Genomic DNA, 25026 nt, shown 5'->3' with positions numbered 1-25026 from the left:
CTAAAAATTCGCATCCAAGGAATATTGAGTCCGGTACGTATGACCATTATTCCGGATCATACTTTATTATTGTTATTATTTTTAGTATTATTGTTATTGTTGTTGTTTTTCATGATCACGTTGTCGATTGAAGTAAAAAATGTTATCATTGGCCAATTATGGATATAACAAAACTTGTGGCAGCATGTTCTTGATGTAAAACTGACAGAAAGTCTTACATTGATTATCTGAATGGGAAGTGATTGACGAGTACTTTAACTTGGAGCAAAGTATTTAATACTTTAAGTTAAAGTAAATAATTCATATCAAAATCATTTGAATCATAAAATACTATTAAAACAAAAACAAACCATAATTCATGTGTGTACACTTTATGTACACAGAGAACATGCTAAGATGTGTGTATTATGGTGTACTATTTTTTCTTTTTCTTTTCTTTTAAAGTGTATTTCGGTGTTTGCAGTAACCATTCTCTTGGCATCCGTCTATCTACGGGAGACGATGGCGTAGCTCCAAAGTAAGCTTTTGTTTAGCATTCTTTCTAGCTCTCATTTCAACTTGTTTTATTCTTCTCTCTTCATCTGCGTATTGAACTCCCTGCCTGACAGCTAGACGCCAGCTGGAACGGTTGTTTGCACATCTCTCCCAGTCGTTGACATTGATGTTTGCCGCCTTCATATCCTTCTTGCAAACATCTTTGTAGGGCTGAATTGTCTTTTAAGTTGGGCCGAATTGTCTTATTTTCGGTCCAAGTTGGGCCGAATTGTCTTGGGCCGAATTGTCCAATAGCCGTAGCCCTTTGTAGCGCAGATGTGGCCGTCCAGTTGGTCGTGCACCTTCTGCAGTAACCAATGCAAGATATAATGGAGATACACACGAGAATGCATACTGGAGAAGGAATATTTAAATGTGAAGTATGTGATAAAGTGTTTAATCGCATTGAAAACCTGAATGTCCACGTTAGGATACATACTGGAGAAAAGCCATTTAAATGTGAAGTATGTGATGGAAGGTTTAGTCAGAAGGGAAGCCTCAAGAAGCACATGAGGATACATACTGGAGAAAAACCATATAAGTGTGAAGTATGTGATGGAAGGTTTAGTCGCAGTGCAGGTTTGAAGGAACATATGAGGATACATACTGGAGAAAAACCGTTTAAATGTGAAGTATGTGAAAACAGATTTCGACAGAGTGGAAGTCTTACGAAACACATGACAATACATACAGGAGAAAAACCATTTAAGTGTGAAGTATGTTGTGTGAGATTTAATCGCAGAGAAACTTTGAAGATGCATATGAGGATGCATACTGGAGAAAGAACATTCAGGTGTGAAATATGCAGTAAAAGATTTAGTCAAAGTGGGGGTCTGATGAACCACATTAGGATACACACTGGAGAAAAACCATTTAAGTGTGACGTATGTGATGAAAGGTTTAGTGAAAGTGGAAGCCTGAAGAAACACATTAGGATGCATACTGGAGAAAAACCTTTTAAGTGTGAATTATGTGATGGACAGTTTAGTCGCAGTGTAAATCTGAAAAACCACATCAGGATACATACTGGAGATAAACCATTTAAATGTGAAGTATGTGAGAAAAGGTTTATTCAGAGTGGATGTCTTAAGAATCACATGAGGGTACATACTGGAGAAAAGCCATTTAAATGTGAATTATGTAATGTAAGGTTTAGTCGCAGTGCAAATCTGAAGATGCACATGAATATTCATACTGGAGAAAAACCATTCAAGTGTGAAGTATGTGATAAAAGGTTTAGTCGCATTGGCAGTCTGAAGATCCACATGAGGATACACACTGGAGAAAAACCATTCAAGTGTGAAGTATGTGATGAAAGATTTAGTCAGAGTGGTATTCTGACAAAACACATAAGGATACACACTGGAGAAAAGCCATTTAAATGTGAGGTATGTGATGCAAGATTTGGTCAGAGTAAAACCTTGACAAATCACATGGGGATACATACTGGGGAAAAAACATTTAAATGTGAAGTTTGCAGTGCGGTGTTTAGTCACAATGGAAATCTAAAGAATCACATGGGGACGCATACTGGAGAAAAACCATTTGAGTGTGAAGAATGTCATGTAAGGTTTCGTTACCTAGGACATCTGAAGTTACACATGAGGAGACATACTGGAGAGTAACCGTTTAAGGCATACATACCAAGTTTTCTGGAACCAAATCAGGGAGATTTGTGTTCAAAAGCAGGGAGTTTGGGTCTAAAGCAGGGAGATTAGCATAGCAACTATTTTTCTCTTAACCCTTGAAGTAGTTGTAGGAATATACATCAATTTTTATTTGTTTTGGTGTTTCGCCTCTGGCGGAGTGCACTATGTACTCTACAGCAGCAAAGACAGATGATATTCCAATTGTGATGTGTCTCCTTCTACTGCCATATTGCTCCATGTGAACAAAACTAGTTCAGAATATAATTCTCAATGGGGAAAAATTACATCAGAGGTTTATTTCTCGAATAGACGTATAAGGCAGAGAACATTGCGATTGCATTAACTCTGTTGATGGATATGGGTAGTTGTTAATAGTGTCTTCAATGTTGTTTTAGCTAGAAATATCTATGCTTCACAGTTTTATTTTAATATGTGGGAGATCTTGTCAGCAAATGATTCGATCAAATGATCGGGTCGAAAATCAAAAGACTCCTGTACAATTTGGGAGACTTGGAATGTATGGTGGTCATGTAATAAAAAAAGAGCAAAGATTGTCAAAGAAATGCAAGGACAGGGCAGATAGGTACAAATACATGCAAAGATGTGCAAAGAGTTTCAACTGACAATACTGGAAACATTGAATGTTGATATAAAATCTGTTAAAATAGATACAAAATAGTTATACATGTTTGTATTGTCTATGTGTAAACCTATGGACTTATACAGTGATGATATGAGGCACACATATTTAGATATATTCTGCATCTTTATACAAATGGCACACATTAATTATTTTTGCCAATAAGAGAACCCTGCCATGCTGAAGATATAGAATCCACCAAAATAAATTTTGCGCCAAGCAGCACAATTTATTGAAAAGGTTTATAGATCTCGTGAAGAAAGTTATGTATCAGATACCAGATGCTACAAGTTCTGGAACTACAGGGGTCACGCTATCAGGTAAAGTGGGTAACTAAGTCACATATAAATGAAAGTTTCACCTATTCTGTTAGGAAAGTGAAAACAATTTGTCACTTTGACCTTTTTATATGTATATTTTGAATGAGGATTGCATTTGAGATGCTCCCTCAATGTAGCCAATTATTTTTTAGTGTTGTGTTTTAGCTGATGGCAAAATATAGGCATTAAGCCATCAAATAACTGATGTTGATTTCCATTGTACCAATAAACAAACACTTGCTCATTCACAGGGATATGTTTTGATAGCTGATTGACCATTAACCCTTTTCCCAAGTAGGCTATAGCACAGACGACTGACTTTTTATCAATAAAGTATGATGAAATCTCTGACAACACGAAATCACCTATTCGCAATATAATTTGTGTTAATTAATTAGTACCGATGAGGTGATTTCATGTTGTCAGAGATTTCATGATACTTTGATAAAACTTAATACTTCTCTGGTTATGGCAGAGATGTATATATCTCTCACTGACTGATTTGTGTGACTAACATCATTTGTTGAAAAAAACATACAAATTTTTTTTTTGAAACTTAAACAATAGTATGTAAATTGCAATTTGTGTTATGAGAATTGAATTGGTGATCTGAAGATTTGAACTGCCCCATTTGCATTATTTTCTTCATAAAATTAGTTTCAAACCATAAATGAACCTGCCACTGTGTCAGGGGGAAATAATGGCAGACATCACTGTGTCTAGGAAGTACCAGATTCCTGCTTTTATGAAAGTTTGGGCAAATATATTAATGAAAAATTAAATTCCTAGAAAGAAAAGTCTAAATATTATTTTGTTGAAGATTTACATTATAACACACATGGAACAATGCTATGTTGTAGAACTTGAAAAGCAATGTAAGGTCGGAGTTGTTTTCTCTTTTTTTTGTGGAATTACGGAAAAACATGCAGTGAAGTATATACTATTTGACCAATGCCTTATGTTATTGCAAATGTATAGACCAAAATTAAGACCATAAACCTATCAATGTATTGTTTTTATGAAGCTGGAAGTTATGACTAGCCAGGAGCATTTCATGGGCTTGACTAATAATGACATCAGAACCTGGAGGTATTATCAAGTTTATAATTTTCAGTTTATCATTTTTTTCAACTGCTGCTTTATAATGAAATTTCATAAAGTAGAAAAGGAATAATCCTTATTTAACAGCAGTTGGTTATGCATTTTTACTAAATTGCAATTACAATACCTTAGTCTAGTTACTCTAGTCATTTCAAATTTATTATAACTTCTACAGTGTTCTTTAAAGTCACGTGGTCAAAATACACTGCATGTGAACATGATATATTTTATACAAGTACAGAACACGTTTATATTGTACATGCAAATCAGAAAATTTTCTGCTTGAAAATAAAATATTGCTTAAAACCAATATTAAATGCAATAAAGTAAACTAAGAAATAGATGGCATAATTCAAATAAGAGAATGAAAACACTGCAAAATATGCAGTATATGTATGTATGTATGTATGTATGTATGTATGTATGTCTCTTCTCTCTAAAATTCAAGTCTAGCTGGACCCCTATTCTCCCTAGCCTTCAACAGCAATGTGAGTTCATTAGGTTCATGCACCTATTCCAAATAGTGAATGGGTATGGTACCATTAATAGACATTGCCAATTACTTAGTCAGACTTAGAAAACAAAAAACGTCATTACACTGGCTTTGAAACCAAACATTTCTGTAGAAAATCCAGTCACTAACAATCTTATTCTGTAGAAAATCCAGTCACTAACAATCTTACCTGTTTTTTTGAAACATCAGTGATGGCTGAACAGTTTAGAAACTCTTTCATTATTGGGGCCCCAAGTGGTTTAAAGCGCTCATTGTTCCAGATCACTGCCATCTCACCTCTGTAGGCGATGGTTCGATGACCTGGATGAAAATACTGTGAGATCTTAGCCAGTAGAAGCTTTTAAGTCGGCACTCCACAAGACCTACGAAGATGCGAACTCCACCTGTAGTTAAAAACCAGTATTAATCGATGATACAAAAACAGATGACCATTATGGAGATAAAAAGTGATTGTTTTTCTGCGGTATTAAAATCTTCAATTAAACACAGGCCCAGATCTGGTGACTTTATAAATCACAACCCGTGACTCAGATTCCGCAATCTTTGACTCCAATTTCCATTTGCCCAAAATTGCCCTTTATGTGCTATTATTTGTGGCATCATGATTTAAATATGAAAAGAGAACACAAAGATCATATTAAATTGACTTGTGTGTTTATTCAGATCGCAAAATCTTTGACCCAGAGCAACGTTTTCCTCCAGGTACTGAAGATGACAGAAAGTTATTAGTCAAGCCCATGAAATGCTCTTGGCTGGTCATGTCAGAGTTGGTTAAATTTCGTACAAGATCTTGAATCATTTTTATTGGCAAAAATGTATTAGTGACATTTCTAAATACCGTAGATCTTGTTACACTTGTCAATTGGTAGTAGAGCTCAGTTAGAAGATAACTTGGCTCATCTGTACCATACATTGTATATGACAAATGATTATACAGAGTAATGTTACACTGCTTCATTCCTCTTTATACACAGCCAAATCAGGCAACCAGTACTTGTTAACCATCTAAGAGATTTCCAAAGGCAATTATTTAGATGATTATTAAAAGTAATGCATTGTAAAAGCTTTGATAACATTTTTTAATACATTTTATGGACATCTCAGATCTGTCCCATCTGATCAAGACTCGGAGTTTTTTGATGCAATTGATAGACCCGTTCCTGACCAAGAGGATCACATTGCTGAGTTAGTCCAACAATGTGAACGTTGCACGCACGAACACAGCTTTCGAATTAGTAGAACGCACTACAATATGGCGGCTCTGAACGACGCTGAGATACCCCTGCCAATGTATGAAGGGATGTCACGATACAAAGAGAAGAAACTGACTTAGTGTATAACTTTTGACGATATTATTTTGCTAGGCATATTAGCGAGATGATGCGGCCAAAGTGAAATGCTCTGCTGAGGAAATTATACCTAATATGGACAACAACGAATTCTGTCGATAATTCAGGATTGGGAAAACTGTTTATTACTGTTATTGGCAGAATTTGTGGATGCTTTGGTCAGAAAACATGGAGGGCGGGACGAAGTATATCCCGCTAAACAGCTACTAGTGTTTTGTGGATATTAGTAACTTAGAAAGTGTTAGAGAGACTGCGAACCTGTTTGGTATTTTCACATGTCCAACAATGTAAGACATAGCAGATGTTTTTGTTTTAGTGCTATGTCTTACTATCCGTAGGACAAATGGCGGGCGTCGGTCACTTCCTGTTCTAGCTCACGAATCTTTTCCACAAAATCAGGCCAGGTTCTATAAACCAACATCCTTTCTCTGATGTTTGGGAACATATCCTTAATCAATATGATAGTATCCTCGCTCATACTTTTTCTATTTAAAATTTAAGGTATTCCCTTTTAATCTACGCTGGTCACTCACCAGCAAATCCCACAATGCAACCCTAAATGGTAAACATCCGTTTTCTTTTCTTTTCGTTTTTTTTTGACTTGATAGATATAAGTTATAATATGTTACACCCCATTAGCATATCTTTCATCACCCTTACCCTCATCATGCGCAAAACATTAACCCTGACGTTCCAGGCAGAGGACAATATTAATTCACAACCAGTACTGATTCGGGATCGTCAGAAATTATCGCTCTTCACCCACCGCATTACCACTCTATAAATAACAATAACGAAGGCAAAAGGACCAATAAGTAGGAACAAACTCGTTCTCCTCTATCTATGTAGCCTTTTGTTAGCTGAATCATATGCACCAGAACCAAACCCGGGTCAAAGAACCATCAAGTTTCCTTGCAGGGTCTGCAACAAAGCCTGTAAATGGACGACACCTTGTGTGTGCTGTGACTTGTGCAAAGTATGGTATCATCAAGAGTGTATGGGTATGCCAGATGCCGTTTTCAAAACCCTCCACAATGTAAGCTGGGATTGAATTCAGTGTGGTTTGCCAAACTTCTCCACTGGAATATTTCACACTTTTATCTTCGATACCAGTAATAGTTACCAATGCCTTAGTGACAGTACCCAAGCAGACAGTGAGATAAGTTTTAACAACCCAACTGCTACTTCATCTCCACACAAGCAGAGAAGCACCTCTACAACACATGGTCCCACTGGAATTAGAACTGACTTACCCATGAGAATCCTAGTAATTAATTGTCAATCTATAAAGGGGCCTGGAAAGAAGGGACTACTAAGCAATATGATCTCCTCTACCAAAGCCACCATTGTTATTGGTACGGAATCGTGGCTAGACAGCAGCATAAATTCATCTCAAGTATTCCCAGCAAATTTCAGGTCCTATCGCAAAGATCGTCCAGAGGGATCACATGGGTGTGTGTGTGTGTGTGTGTGTGTGTATTTGTCTAGTATCAGACCAGTATTTCAGCTGCGAGCCAGAAGAACTTAAGGCAGATAATAACTGAGTTAGTTTAGGCCAAAATCAAGGTTAAAGGGGAATCAGACCTATACGTTGGTGCCTTCTACAAACCTCCATCCTTAAAGGAGACCAGAAACCAATGCAAATATAGAATAATAATAAAAGTACTATAGCAGAAAACCTTATTCTGAAGTATCATCTGTGACCGTAATGCCAATATTTAAATATTGGCCTATATTCTAGGAGCTGAATTTCCGTGACCTCGTATGCAAAATTTCCGCGCCTATTCGGTTACTTTCGGGATGTGATGTCATAGTAGCGACTCCAGCAGCCCAAGTGGGAGTTGCCAGAGTAAAAGACAATACCGTTTTGCGTTGCTTACGGGTGTAATTAGAATATTAAGAAAAGCCTGTTGACATAAACAAATCTTTTCCGAAAGATAAAGGCATAATGAAAGAATGGGTACATTATTACAAACGAGTCGATTTCAAAGCAACACCATACAGCACTATGTGCTCGTTACATTTCTCAAAGGAATGTTACGAGAGGGATCATGCAAAAATAGCAGCTAAAGGATATGCAAATACTAGGCCTAGACTAAAAGTTGGCGCTGTTCCAGACATACCTTTGGACATTTTAAATCCTGGGAAAAGTGTTAAATGTGTGAGTTACGAAAACGGGCAGAAGGACGAGTAAGTGACCACAAAATGCAACAATCAATCCACATCTTTTATCTAAAAACAGCAGTGCTAAAAACAAATCTGATAGCCCGACACCCTGGGCCCCTTCTGGTTTTAGTTCCGGCCCATCCTGTATTCAAAGTGAGGTGCCCGTCAGGCTTGTCGAAACAAAAATTGTTTGCCTGAGGAAACTTTGCGCTGGTGAAATGAGTAAATGTATTTTCAAGATGTTGACATACATGCCGTAACACGGCACAATCTAAATCAAATCACCACTGTCCTAGGTGAAATTTAGATTTGATTTTAATCAAATGGAAACTTTGTTAAAAATAAGATTCTAAACCTGTCGTGTTTCGAGAAAACACAATTTTCAGTAATCTTAAAAAAATTAAAAATTTAAAAAAAATATGCATTGTATACATGTAACATGCATAAACGGTAATCTGTAATAATTGGAACTGATATAAAACTATTCCTTGGACAGTTTAAAAAGCAGCGATTAAAAAAAAGAGGTCAAAGTTTCAAATTAACTGTCTGACAATAGAACGGGGGGGGGGGAGGGGGAACTAGTGCCCACTCCCTTGCCCCAATGTGCGACCGCCCATTTGACGTGCCTTTTCTCCCTGTGATACGACTTATTATTCCCCCATGACAAGCCCCTTTTGCACATTCTGGTCAGTTCTGGCTAAATTGCAAAATAGCTAAAGTTTTGATTTAAGTACGCAAACGATAAAGCCGGTGTGACTAATGAACATAATCCTTACCCTTGCATTGATCTTGTGAAAAGGACTGCCCTTTGGACATACTTCAAAGAAACCATGTTCGACAGTGTGTGTATGCGTAAGCACCAGCAATTGATTACCAAATAAACGATGCCTATTTTGTTGTTACTTACAATGCCATGGACTTAATTTTAACAGCTCAAATCTGCTGTCACAAGTTACCGTACTTGTGGCAACTGTGTTTCTCACGTTTTATGCCCCACCTTATTTCCTTAGGTTTAAGTCTTAATGCATGTAACACTGTTTGCTGAATAAAATATTTATTCAGAATTAGTTCTTTAGGACCACATATACTGCATGGTATATTTTGTTTTATTCCTTGTAATTTAATCATGATAATTAAACTTTTCATATACGGTAGAGTAATGTCAGGTGTTAACTGGCCGAGTTTCTTTGGCGGAAATGGAGATGCGATTTTGTTTGCAGAGAAAACTTCAAAGTGATCATTCATTTAAGCTAATTGGTGACAATTTTATTCTTCTATTTTTTTTTAATACTTTAGTACTGTTGCAGTTGTTTAAAAAATCTGAAATTTACTTGAATATTGTTTTATCTTCACGTTCTATTTACTAAAGAAGAAAAAAAATGGTTGTATGACATTAATTATTTCGTCCAGTGCCGGTTTAGGCGTGTGTGCGTGTGATTTGAAGTTTTAACGTAGCTTTAACAATTTTTCAGTCATATCGCTACGATGTCTGCAGTGTGGCAGTTTAGACTGTGGATTGTATACGTTATATTTAAAAATGGTTTGGGGTTAAATTTTTTACTTCTGACAAATGAAAATTGACAGACATAATGTAATATTCGTGACTTCGCTGCGTAAAACTGAGATATATTACGAGATCGGGAGGTAGATGAGGAAATACCCCCAAAATCGGGAGGTTTTTCTCCCGGCTTGAGAGTTGACAGGTATGAACAGTCCGGGCTTGTGGAATTTCATTCAGGACTTTAGTTTATTTAAGTCACCAGCCCGGGGCCTGTGCCTAACAAATTTCTTTTAGCACTTACCAGTACATTACATAAACTATTATATCAGATTGCAGATTCAACTTTTGAATGTGCAACCCAAATGTGGTCTCCTGTTTGCCTCGCTTGCCAATGTTTATGTTCGTATTCGAGGACTGGCTAGTATAGCGTCACGGTACCACGTGATCTGACGTCTCATCAAAACTCGGAAAAACTCGGCAATTTACGGAATCGTGGTATGTTCCACGCAATATAATCACTACCCGCTTACGATATTTAATTTATAAAGATTGCAGTCGAATTAAAATCTGTAGAGAATTACATACGTAAAAGGAAAATTTGGATTTCTAGTCTCCTTTAACCGAACCAAACTACTTAGATCAGCTTCACTCATGTCTTACGAGAATCCCACGAGGTGCGCATGTATGGCTAGAAGGAGACTTCAACCTGGCAGATATTGACTGGAAGAATGAGTGTCCACTACCACAAGCCGCAAACAATGCCCAATGCCAACATCTACTAAATATCATAAAGGACTCATTCATGGAACAGGTTGTAGATGCAGCAACACGTGTAACTGAATTTACTTCAAATCTGCTTGACCTGTTCTTCACAAAACAACAAAACACTAATCAACAAGTGTGATGTCATACCAGGAATTGCTGAACATGAAGCAGTTTACACAGAGTCCAGCCTACGACAAATGAAAGTGAAAAAAGCAGCTCGTAAAGTCTTCCAATACAGGAATGCAGACTATGGCCAGTTACGTGAAGAATTTAAATCATTACAAGAATCATTCATACGTGAAACAGATAACATTTCTGCAAATGACACATGGAAAATGTTTGAGGAGAACATCAAACGGTTAATGGATAAATTTATACCATCTAAGACCATATCTGGAAACAAAACAAACAAACCTTGGATAGACAAATCCATCAGAGCCCAACACAGAAGACGAAACAAATTGTTTGCAAGACAGAAAACAACAGGAAAAACAAGAGATCGGAAACTATAGAAAGAAGCAAAAGCAAGATCACAACGCTTAGAACGGCAGGCTTACTGGAGATATATTGAAAACTTGATAGAAGTCGGTAACCCACATCAAGAACAACAACCAAACAAGCAGAAGAGATTTTGGAACTATATTAAGTCCTTACGTAGAGACAGCTGCGGTGTGGCACCACTCAAGGAACACGGAAACTACATTCAGAGGCATCTGACAAGGCTAACATACTGAATCGTCAATGCCAGTCAGGCTTCACACAAGAGGATAAGAGTGATCTACCAAGCCTACACGGAGATCGTTATCCACCAATGCCTGACATCCAAGTTTCTGTAGAAGGTGTATACAGCTTGTTGCGGAAAATTAACCCACAGAAAGCTACAGGACCAGACATGATTCCAGCAAGGATCCTGAAAGATCTAGCAGAAGAGTGTGCACCATACCTGAGTTATATTTACCAGAAGTGCCTCTCAACAGGTTATGTCCCTGATATCTGGAAAACAGCAAACGTTACAGCTATCTTCAAAAATGGTGAAAGATTCAAGGCCAGCAATTATAGACTGGTCTCCCTTACATGTATCTGCTGCAAAATGCTTGAACACATCATAGTCAGCAACATGATGCAACATCTAGATCGCTACAACATTCTAACAGACTGCCAGCATGGTTTCCGTGCCAGACGAAGCTGTGAAACACATCTCATAACCCTAGTGAATGAGCTCGCCAAATCCTTTGACAGAGGGAAGCAGTATGACCTTGCAATCCTTGACTTCAGTAAGGCTTTCGATCGTGTCCCCCATGAAAGACTCCCTAGTAAGTTGGACCACTATGGCATCAGGGGTAACACAGAAATGGATCAGAGATTTCCTATCATACAGATCGCAGAGAGTTACAGTAGATGGACCAACATCAGACCCAGCACCAGTGGTTAGTGAGGTACCTCAGGGGAGTATTTTGGGTCCCATACTCTTCCTGGTGTTCATCAATGATCTACCTGCAAGCGTCAAATGCAACACATTACTTTTTGCAGATGACTGTATAGTCTACCGGGAAATAAACGTCTCCAAGGACTGTGAGATCCTTCAAGAAGACCTGAACCAACTGGCCCTCTGGGAAAGAACTTGGGGTATGTCGTTCATTCAAAAAAAAATGCAGCATCCTAAGAGTATACAGGAACAAATCACCAATCCTGTCCGAATATACTCTTAAGGGGAACAAGTTAGCCAATGAGCAGGCAACAAAATATCTCGGGGTGGAATTACCTAGAGACCTCTCTTGGAAAAGGCACATAGACAAGATAGTGAAAAAAGGGAACAGCATCCTTGGTTTCCTGTGCCGCAACCTCCAAATCATCAATGAAGAAGTAAAAAGTGCGGCATATTTCACTCTGGTTTGACCAGGTCATGAGTATTGCTCGACTGTGTGGAACCCACATAGTAAAGATCTAACAAATAAGATAGATATGGTTCAGAGGAGAACGGTTAGGTTTACCACAAATAAATATCGTAACACTAGCAGTCTCAGTTCAATGCTCAACCATCTCCAGTGGGAATCACTCGAATCCAGGCGAACCAAGGCCCAGCTAACCATGATGTACAAGATTGCGAACAGCCTAGTGGACATACCAGCAGACAAATACCTGACCCTGGCATATAGCCAAACTAGGGCAAACCAAAGGAAATAGTTCCAATTAAAGTCAGCATCGACAAATTGTTTCAAGTTCAGCTTCTTCCCATGTACAATAGGGACTTGGAACAAATTACCATCGATAATTGCAGAAGCTCCTGACTTGGTATCTCATAAGCAGGAGCTTTCCAAAATCACATTCTAATGAACTAGTCAGCTACAAGTAAAACCTAGTGATTCGCAGAGATATGCCGGTTGAGGTTTCATATCTCATTGCCGCTGCGGTAGCCGGATTGGTCTGAGTATGATGGGACGAAAACATACACTGACACACTTTTACTTTTTTCTGCCTTTCCTATCATTACTCTTCTGACTGTCCTATCACTTCCATCTTTACTTTATCTTTGACCACGTACCACCCGTTGCTTAATAGTCAAGTGTGACTGCGTCAACGTATTAATATATATAGATATAGATATATCCAAATAACGGACTTGCATAGCCTGTTCGTTGACATCAGAACCAGTAGTCAAAATTTCAGGAATATCTCACACATTTGGCAGCATATATCGACATTCTTCCACTAATTTATGTGTAATTAATATAATTACTGTGCTTTCTTTATCCTGGCGGAATGAAAATATGACGCTTGCAAATGGATACATTTTCATGTTCCGTTGACATACATATGAATTTGTTGTAATGTGATGGTAGTCGAGGTATGCCGAAGTATGTTCAGGTAGGTTCATGTGGTGGATATATTTCTTGAACGAAACGAAACTTTTCTTACAGTTCCAATATACATAATATATTTTTATTCGTTTCATCAAAGAATAATGTTTCAACTTAACCCGATTTCGGCATAATCGGCTTTCATCGCTTTCCAGCAAACTGAAAATGTAGGTCAACGAAACTTGAAAACAGGTCCATTTCGTTTGTGAGAATTTGTATTTATTAGAGAAAAGTCATCAGGGTAAGTTAAGTGTGGCAAAAACATTATAACTTTACTTTGTAGAAAAGTGTCATTATTGGTTGCCAGTTGTGTGTGATATTCCTGAAAATTTGACTTTCGTTACACTGTTAGTCGACATCGAAACACGCTACACAGTTCCGTTAGTGAGGTGATAAGACCTATCACCCCTCAGAACAAAAATATCGGGTGACGTGTCGTACGTTGTAGGACTAGTATTTCCCTAGTAGTGTCCAAGGCTGTGTTCATTTCGTCACCAAGGTTAAGGCAAACAGTGCTAACAAATTTATGAAATGGCCTGATCATGACTGCCGCCAAGACATTGTGGTTTCTGCTCAGGCTATCAGTGTTGTTCACGATGTTGTAGGGGTGATTGATGACACACATATTAGATTAGTCTCCCTTTGTATGAGAACACAGAAAACAATCAAATCTTGAGGCAAGATTTTCTAGTCGGAGATAGTGCTTATCCTCTAAAGATATGGCTACAAACACCTTTCCAGGACAATGACCACTTGACTGCACAGCAAAGGAGATACAACAGAGCAATATCAGGAGTCAGACAAACTGTTGAAAGGGCCATTTGTCACATAAAGGGTAGGTTTATGTGTTTGACTGCACTTCCTTGTACTGATTTTGAAGGGGAAAAAATGTCATCTTGTTATGGCAGCATGTGTACTGCATAACTTGTGTATTTTATCTGATGATATCCTCATTTTTATTAAAATGGAAGAGGCAGAGAATGCCAATCTCTACCATAACATTTTTCGAGATGCAGTAATAAGATAACAAAGGAGAAATCAGCTCCTTAACTAATTCTGAACTGGGATCGAGGCTTAAGTCTAGTCCACACATATAAAAAATATAAGGTATAGCTGACCCATATGCACTGTGAACAATTATGCCTGTCTGACAACAAAAAGTACTAAGTGGCTCATCATTATATTTAGAGTAACAGACTGTTGATTATTTCTGTTCTGAATAAAGCACAATTGAGTTGTAATTGTCATGAGGTGACAGTGAAACAATCCTGACTACCCGTCAACTTGTTTTTTTATAAAGTGCATTCGCACATATCATTAATGTTGGAGATAATTTATAATCTCCATTTATTGTTTACATTCCCTTCATGTTGGAAAGTCGTACCTCTGTTTCCAATGCAAATAATAATAACTGTAGTAAGTCTTTTTTACATGACGCTTGCACAAAGGAAAAGTAATTTGATACAATACGTAAATCATATAAAAATGATTTGGTTAAATATTTATCATCTGGGTAAAGATTTTTGAAGCCCAGTGTGTACATGATAGGATTGCAAACTGTTATCACTTACCTTCTATTTTGAGAGAGAAATAGGCAATTGTATTAAGGTAAGACTCATTAAGTTCATAATCTTTCGTCACCAGTGTGATGAAACTGTTCATCATCAAATCTGAATCTTTGTATAATTTATTGTAAAATAATTACTATTTTTGTCGTTTGAAATCGGACGCCATTTTTACTACAGTGTGTATTTTGCACTCGGATTTCCACTAGGAGGCGCTCAGGTTAATATTTCCGAATTCTTCTATATTTAATCATATTCGTGAAAACGTTGTCATGAATTTCCTGTGTGTTCCCAAAACCTATAAATAGGGGTGAGATCCGCCGTTTTGGCAGTTGTGTTTCTACTGGATTCCAGTAAAGGTCTCAAGACCAAGCAAAAAGTCTCAAGCCTTAATAACAAGGCAGACTAGTTACTACCGACACATTATATTTAGTAATCATAATGACTACTATAATGTTTCTCTGAAATTGTTTCAACGTTTATTTCCTCGTTATATCAGATTAAAATTCTCCCATAGAGGGATTTAGCTGACGACACTGTCACTGTCTCATCAACACAGCCGTCTGCTATCCATTGGAAATTTACTATTCCGATTTGCATTATCGATTTTCCTACTCAATTTCATGTATCATTTTGAAATCACAAATTTCCATCCATTTTGTAGTGGTTGTGTCAATTATCTGTCGAAATAATATACCCGACACACTTTGTCGCTACAAAATGACACACATTGTCGCATTCAACTCAAGTGACACACTATCGACATCAGGTTTCAGACTGTGTTGCTCAAAACGACACACTGTGTTACAGCGAACAAACGCGATACTGTTAACATCCGGTTCCAGACTGTGCCTCTAATATATTTACCATTGGACTCTAAAACACAAACGCGGGCCTGGTTCCGAAACTTGATTAGGTGCACAAAATCATTACCACTTCGGTACCTTATATGAACAAATTTTGTTGTTGTTCTTGTTGTTGTTGTTGTAGGGTTTAACGCCATTTTTCAGCAAAGGATAGGCTATACATGGCGGCCAGTATTAATGGTGGAGGAAGAACCCGGGAAAACCCCGGAAAGAACCACCGACCCACGAGAAGTTACCGGCAAGCTTTCTCAGTGATCCGTGACGAAGAGCGCTTTAGACCACTCGGCCACTCGGGGCCCCTAACAAATTTTGAGAACTATGAGCTTCTCTTTCTGTATAAGATTAGTTTTGGGAAATGGGTTTATCTGAGTTAGAGATCAAGTGAATTAGGACAAATGGAACATTTATGCTGATTTTTACATGCATTTAACACTGAAATTATTGTTTTCATTTCAACATGCTTTATGAAACATCTATTCTGAAATTGGCAGATATTATAATTCACTATTCAGAGCACTAGATTTTGTGAAAAAACACATTCAACCCTGGAAGACATATAATAAACTGTGTTGACTATTTATATTTATTTTGTTTTGTCCTTTTATGATCTATATAAGAACTTTTGTAGTGAACACACATTTCTTGACACTACAATACACTGGAGAGGTATAGTAACTGAAAAAGGCGTGAGCTGTCCATCTACTCCATTTTATGTGACCTTGACCCTTGGCACGTTACAATATAACGTGGTCTTGTAACCTCGTATGTTTCTTTTTTAGTGAAATTGCAAGAAATTATAGGTGCCCCCAACCCACCAACTAAAGTCTGGGCACCCCACAAATAAATAAGGTGTTTGTTTGTGTCTGCAATAGTTATTGAGCAGAACAAAATTCACAATATAATGACAAAATGGATTCACACTGGTAAAACAATTGGGCCGTACTAAAATATGGTATTGGGGCTATTTAAATGGTTGATATAAATGCGTACATTTTTATGATCATACTATAGACTATGATGGTGGGAATACATATCATGCTTGTTATACCTGTCAGCATCTTTTCAAATATTTAAACCTTTGCATGCCAATTCTCATAATATAATTGGTCTTTTCTTGTGATATGAAGGTCCAAATAAACATAGCCTTTTTCTTGATACTAATACGGTCAACAAAGTCAGTTTATGATGTTAAGACCCACATTTGGTATATATTAATGAAACAACAACAATGGATGAAATGTCATATATAAGTCAATATACTCGGCTACTGTCTAAATGAATACAAGACAGAGAAATAGTTGCTTTTTCACATTTTATTACAACAAAATAAATAACATCTTTTATAAGATGTGTCAAAAAGTATTTAAATTACTATCTGCAAAGAGAATAACACTGAAAAAATATGTAATTTTTTTAAGATTGTAAGATCAAAAACTCAATGCATTTACAATAAATTAGCTTAGAAGTTATTCAAAAATAAAAAAGCTACTAAAGTGAAGGAAATCTCTTTTTGGAAATAGTCGACCGATACTTGGCCATTCCTGGATATTCTCATATCATCCTAAACTATAGCAAACATAAACAGTTTAAATCAAACAACCATTTTAGTGCTACCCACATCTCTGTCTTCTCTGTCATTTTGTCCCAAGATCACACCTACAAAAAAAAAAACAGGTGTGGGTTCTCGCCACAAGAACGAGATAATGTCCTGGTCGTTCGAGTGTCGAGAACGGCGCCAGAACGTAAACCGGTGTGAAGAACAGTCCTCTCGAATGCATCCTTTGTCTGGAAGTTTTCAAAATGTTCTGCATGAATTACTCATACAATTTAAATTTTCTGTCACCAAAAGTCCAGGGGTTTTGTGATGAATGTATCAATCTTTGCAGAATACGATTTGGTCATACTGATTTTATAATTTTTGAATAAATTATGGACTAAGCCTAAAGATTGCATACTAACAAATGGAAACTGATATTTGTATGGATTTATTACTGTATTTAAGCTAAGATCACCTCATTGTGTATTAAGTAAAACTTAAAGAACATTAAACAAACAACAGGTGAAGAAGTAAACAAAACATCTCCAAAAATGGAACATAAAATATGTAAAGAGGATGTGTTGTAACTGAGGCATTTATGCAACTGTTGATATTAAAAGAGAATTTGTTTATCACATAAGTAATCAATGAGAGTGAAACAAAAAAGACAGAAAAAACACCAAAACAAATACCTTAAAATAGTATGCTATTTTATCATCGACTCGACACAAAGATAAACGCATAGATTGGCAATGATTAAGTAAAATCTTTTTTTTGTAAGAGAACTGGGAGGTAAATACTGCTAATTCCTCTGAGTTGAATTGTAAGCAGAAATTTTGTCCATCAAATAGTAATGAAATTACTATTTAACTGACATGGTTATTTTTAAACCATCAACAAGACAATCACCAATTCATATTTCACTGACGTGGCTATCTTTACATCATCAAGAAGACAATCACCAATCTCTATTTCACTGACATGACTATATTTACACCATTAAGAAGACAATCACCAAATCCCATTTCACTGAAATGGTTAACTTTACACCATCAAGGACACAATCATCAATCCCGATTTCACTGACATTGCTATATTTACACCATCAAGAAGACACTCACAAATCCTTATTTCACTGACATGGCTATCTTTACACCATCAAGAAAACAATCACCAATTTTCATTGACATGGCTATCTTTACACCATCAGCAAGACAATCACCAATCCCTATTTCACTGACATGGCTATCTTTACATCATCAAGAAAACAATCACCAGTCCATATTTCATTGACGTGGCTATCTTTACATCATCAAGAAGACAATCACCAAGCCCCCGTCTCAACGGAGCCCACGTGTACAGGTGTACACGTCATAGGGTTAGGTTGTGGCAGCAAATATCTACACCCTAATATTACGTCATGAGACAGTCCCGACAAACACGCTGCTGTAATTCGTCCTTTTACATACGGCGAATCAAGACCAATGTTAAGGACTGAGAACGATTCTTTCGTCCGATTAGCAAACTGGACTTCAGCCGTCTCGCCCATGTAATCCCCAGGTTTTACATATCTACTATCTACCAAGGCCGGATAACTACACCCGGTATCATACAGCACGGTTGCCATCTCACCATTAACCGTTGCTACCACTGTATTAGTCAACTCCACAGCCGTAGCACACCAAGTCACCTTTCCTCCCCGTGGATTCCTTCTTTGCTTTCTGATTCTTCCTCGATCCACGGAAATGTTCTCACCTGGTCGTTCCAGCTCCTGGTCTCCCACTATTCTGACCATTCCGTCTTTGGGGTCTCACCTCAGTGGTCTTCCTATGCCTGCCGATGCCAGGTCGATTCCTGTCACCCCAGGTGTTTGGACGCGAGTGCGCGCTCTCACAGCGCACGGCCATCACGCTTATATCATCCAAGTTTGAACACTCACGCTCTACTAATAACACTATTAAGTCTTATATATATATATATATATATATATATATATATATATATATATATATATATATATATATATATACTTAAGACGTGCTCTTTCAAAATTTCTCACGTATGCCTTCATACGTTAGCGTGGTAACAGACGTTTACACCCATTTATCAAAACGTACGCGTACGCGGCTATGGAATTGTGCGCGCGTTTCGGTAGCTCTCTTCGACGATTCTCTGGAGTGTTTTCGAAACGTTTCGCAACAGCTCATAGTGTAGAGGAAGCGTTTTCTTTAGAGTCTAGTGGTCCTCTACCTCGTTCGGTGTCATATCATGATAGACATCTTTCGCGGCTCCATGTAGTAATGCCGAAACATTGAAGGCAACTGGTCATTGGGTAGCTGATGTACCAGTGCCAACTTTTCCAAATGCGTCCAAACGTTTTCAATGATTTCATCCTTTTCGTTAAACATGGACAATATGATCTGTATCGGTCGTCTGTCTTCAAGTCGCCCACCCATGTGTCCTGCACGCTCATTAAGGTTTTCACCCCTTCTGAACTCTGCTTCGATCATCAGCCTCTCCATGGCTTACAAATTTTCTTGTTCTCTAGATTTTCTTCGGCTTGCAATCTGGCTATTTCGTGCTTTCGCTCATCCGCTAGCTCAGCTGCTTGTCTTTCTTTCTAACGTTCAGCTGCTCGTTCGCGCTAAGCTGCTAGTTGCTCATTGTGTTCTCTCACACTCCACTCAACAAATTTACCTAACTTGGCCCCTTCGACCAATTCGTCCTTACTAATAGACTTAAATTCTCCAACTAACTGTATGTCCGTCGCCATCCTGGTCTACTTGTACGGTGACACAAGAATTAATTCCTTTACCTACACTTAAGTTTTACTGACCTACTCGAAAACGTGTTTATCCTACTTTCAGTATGGCCCTATTCAAATAAACCAGACTATCCTTCCGCCAACGATAAATAAACGGGCAGTACACAGCTGGAATGTCTCCCCAAATTCTGCGTGAAGCTTACAATATTTCCATCACAATCTGAAAAGAAATGGCAAAACAATTGCATGCACAGACTATAAAAGAAAATAAGCAGACAATGGTTCGATTCACTCTAATAACTGTTTCTTGACAAGTACTTATTGAAATCATCAATACTTAGATGCTTATTATATTCTACTCTCTATTTGATCAGACTGTTTACAAAAATGTTCTGATCCCTCGGACTAACGCACACTTGTAGGGACAGGTTGTGGGGGTGGGTTGATTGGCAGATTGTATCTTGTTACAAGGTGTCCGCTTCATTCGGTTTTCGTTATCTACGGGATGATCGTCCTCGGTGTTATTGCCCGGACAGAGTAAATATAAATACAAGTGTGAAACTTATAGGTGGAATAAATGGAGATCTGAGCAGATATATCAAACAGAATGACATGAGCCCCCGTACATGTAAAACAACAATTTAATCAATTACATTAACAACTGTGTTAATACATTACGTTAGGAAGATACACTTCCTTTTGAAATAAATCATTCACCGAATTTCAAACACAAATATATTTATATGAATAGCCGATCTATTTTAACTGAGATAATTCATCATTGAATCGAGTGAACGGTCGAAATCTTCGCTTTGTACAACTTCATAACCTGCTTAGTTCCAGTTCACTCCAACTTCACTGTAGTTGTTCCTGTCGGTCCTTTCGCTTTGTTCCTTATCCAACCTATACTGTCTCGCCTTTTCGGGCCCTCAGACTTTGTGTTGGTGGGTGGATACGTAAGCACGTATATACTTGAATACGTAGGTACGTGGATACGTCAGTGCGTAGATACTTCAGTGGATACGTCAGTGGAGCTATTTCGCCTTTCCAAATAAACAGAGAAGCAACCTAAATCTTCCATCAGATATTTTACTGATAATAGATCATTACTTCCCACTCGTTATGTCAGATATCGTTGTTTTTTTTTTGGTGTGTTTTTTTTTGCCATACAAACAGATGACAGAGGCTATCTGATCAAGCTAAACATGGCAGACCACAAACAACCCTATTTTCATAAGATTAATGTAATTCCTAAAGACTATTTCATCATTCACATTAACACCACACGAGACAAAACATTTCCCATCTTGTCTCAATTACACAGATGAACTATTGAAATTCATTATATGGCTTAACTACGCTATTTTCAACGAATACACACATTCAAGTCTTTAGCATGCATGAAATCATCTATGATCGGAGAATTCAAACCGAGTTTCGTAACTCACATCAACTAAAGTAATACATGAAATCTTAGGATACCTGACTCCTGTACAAACAAGACGACAAATTCAAACATAAATGAATATTGTGATATCCATCACTTACCCTCGTGATATAAATTACCATGAGGATATACCATTACTTACCACATTACCATATATTACAATCGCGATGTATTATCGCTTACCACGGTGATATAAATTGCCATGAGGATATACCATTACTTACCACATTACCATATATTACAATCGCGATGTATTATCACTTACCCTCGTGATATAAATTGCCATGAGGATATACCATTACTTACCACATTACCATATATTACAATCGCGATATAAATTGCCGTCGTCATATATACCCTTTACCACTGTGACATAAAGTGACATGATTATATACTATCACTTACCACCATGCCATTAATTACCATCATGAAATTCGAGCGCTTAGAGCTTCAGCTCTATGTTGATCTGTGTCACCGATAAATAAATAGTGATGAAAGTTATCTCATTACAATATTGAAACAATGATTGATAGTTGACTGCAATAAACTTACTTAATACAAAAGGGAAATCCAGAGGCAATCAAAGGACATACATTGTGCAATGTGGAAAGTATGGCTTCAAAAATTCTTGTGAGGCTTCCGGGTCTGGAATACATAAGCTGATGCATACTTTGAAAACCATTTAAGTGTGAAGCATGTGACAAACCATTTAGTCACCGTAAAACCTTGAAGAATCACATGTGGATACATATTGGGGAAAAAACATAAAGGTGAAGTAAATTATAAACATGTTAGTCACAGTGAAACCTTGAAAAATCTTATGAGGATGCATACTGGAAAAAGCCATTAAAATGTAAAGTATGCGATGATATTTAGAAATTCACATGGAGATGCATACTGTGGAACAAAACATCTTTTTACGTGAAGTTTGTAATGCAATGTCATCATTGGTATCACTCTTGAATGTTCTTGGATTTTGAAATCCCTTTAAATGTCCTTGAATATATTAGAGTTTTGACCCCAGTGCTAACCGTGTCCTTGTATATACTAGAATTGTTTTAAAATATAAATAATAATTGCCATTCAAATCATTTTTGCTGACAGCGAGTAAACGTGTCATCTACTAATGGAGCAGTAGAGAGGGCGAACCCACCAATTTTTAGAACGCATTTTTTAAAAACTAAAGCCTCCTACGAAAACGAAAGAAGAATAAAGGTTCAATAACGTCAAACCAAAGCCTCTAACCAACCGAGAATTTCGCTAATTGGGTCAGTTTATATTTTTGTTACTGTATTTTTGTCGTCTTCGTTTTTTTTTTAAGTATGCACGCGCGTTTACCCACCGTGACATTTATTTGCAGTCGCCCCCTCTGTGCGGCTATAATTTTCAGTCTCCTTCCAAAAATATTATCAAGGCCTATGCGATATTGTATTCGGGGATCGTGTAAATTTATTGTTATAAATCCGTGCGGGTAATTAAATCAACACTGATACAATAATGGCACCAGCGACGGAATCTTACACAGCTAGATTAGCTCGAAAGCGCCTAGAAGCAATAAAGGAATTTCTTCCTGTTCTTGATTCTGTCAGGCGAAAACTAAAAGATCGACTAGAAATTCAAATTGAATTTGCAAAATGTGCGGAACAATTGCTTAAGCCTGTTTCGAAAATAGCTGAAAGAGTTGCGACGGCTACTGAAGGTCTTCTTCTACCAGTAAGACAAACTGCTGAACAAACTGAAATAATAGCGGCAAGAACAAAGCAAACGAAAAGGATTTTACGAGGACATCCAACTGAAATAGCTCCAACACCCCACCCCACCCCACCCCACCCCCGTAGATGAAGAAATACTTGAAGGTATTGGCAAAGTTCGTAGTGAAATAGCCGATGTAGAAAAAGAATTTGCACCTAGATCTGAAGTAAGAAAAGAAAATCTTAAACTGATTAGTAAATTTATAGAAGATGTTACTAAAAAAAGTTTAAGGAAAAAAATTCATATAATAGTTTTTCTCGAAAGTCTGAACTTTTAAAACCTGAGCATGCTAACGTAAATACTGATAGTTATTTTAAATGGTTATATCGCGTGTATTATAACAAACCCCTGGCTAGAAAGTATGATGAAGTATACGATAAATATATTAACAACATAAATAGATTGTATTTGGAGTCACAACTTCAACAACAACAGCCACAATCTCCCCGCAAGAACCTTCATAACAACTTCCTCCACCTCTGCACCAAATAGAACAACAACAACCTTCTTCGCCTCAGCAAATGTTGATGCTGAAGCTTGAAGGGTCTAGAGAGCCTACTTAAAAAAGCAAAGGTAGAAAGATCATCTTTAAGACCGTTTGAGAAAAATGTGGAAGCAGCAAGTGAGGAAAAGGAGCAACCGGAATTGATTTTACTACCTGGATTATGTCAAGTGGAAGTGGTCTTATTTCTTGTTCTAAAACAATCTTTATGATATAGATCGACTATAAATTCTGATTTGAGTGAAAATGAGCCGGTCATTAATCCCCAAACATTTTTAATAAAGCAGCTGATATTTGTGGAAGATTATTTACAGGTGGTTTCATGGATATCGATGATTACCACAGCGATTAGATAAATAAATAATAAATAAGATGATTGTACACAATGCTCAACGTGGACTTCTAATGATCAGGGTGAGGAATTATCGATTACCTACTTATGAAGCGATTTACGGTGATGTGCTCGGCGATGTTGTTCAGGGTTTACTTGGAAGGATAGCCCCAAAAGCAATGCCGATTGCAAAACAACTAGGAATAAAAGCTATTGACGTTGTTTGTGATAAAGATATTGGTGATTTTGGTAATGTTGCCGGTAAAGCATTATCAGCAATCAACGATAGATTAGCACGATTAATACGACGAAAATCTCAAAAATTAGTAAAATTACCAAGCACTGAAATTATGCCTGCAAATGTCAGTAAAATAATAAATCAAGCCGCAAATCAAAAGCTAGAGGAACTGGCGGAAGAAGCAGAACAAATATAGCATCAAATTTAATAGTGGGAAATAGTGTTCGTGTTAAGACAAAAATAATTATAATACAGATGTTTAAGAATATATCCGATCCAGAGTTTGATATGGATGCGCCAGTTCTCAGAGATGAATCTGCACGCGATTATCAGTTTTATTCTTATGAAGCACGACAAACAAATGAGACTGGACGAATTGAATTACAGGTTCAGGATACAAGCAGATATTTCTTACACGCTGAGGCATTTATGGAAGTAGAAGAAGAACTTGTAACAGACGTCGTGCTAAAACATAATACGGAGCTGATGCCAGAGTTGATTTTGTTAATAATTGCATCGTGGTGCTATTTAAAAGTTCTGTGTAAATGATTGATGGGAAGGAAATTTACACAGTCCAGGATAACGTTGACACTGCCACTAGAATATTAGATCTAGCAACATACTCTG

The 25026-nt window shown here is 37.3% G+C and overlaps 1 protein-coding gene across 1 annotated transcript in view; it reads left to right on the top strand.

Annotated features, from left to right (window-relative positions):
- Nucleotides 1–442: 442 nt before the first annotated feature.
- The window catches only part of LOC149789771 (uncharacterized), a 33572-nt gene continuing 8988 nt past the window's right edge, over nt 443–25026 (top strand). The window contains exons 1-2 of the mRNA XM_089973118.1: nt 443–2155; nt 11200–11966. Of these exons, the coding sequence (XP_089829244.1) occupies nt 852–2155; nt 11200–11966 (2071 nt within the window). The 5' untranslated portion in view covers nt 443–851. The remainder of the gene's footprint in view (nt 2156–11199; nt 11967–25026) is intronic.

Source organism: Sinohyriopsis cumingii, chromosome 10 (assembly GCF_028554795.1).
Source record: "Sinohyriopsis cumingii isolate HCF-2022 chromosome 10, ASM2855479v2, whole genome shotgun sequence".
Classification (NCBI taxonomy): Eukaryota; Metazoa; Mollusca; class Bivalvia; order Unionida; family Unionidae; genus Sinohyriopsis; species Sinohyriopsis cumingii.
The sequence above is the reverse complement of the archived record's forward strand: the minus strand, read 5'-3'. Positions and strand labels throughout refer to the sequence as shown.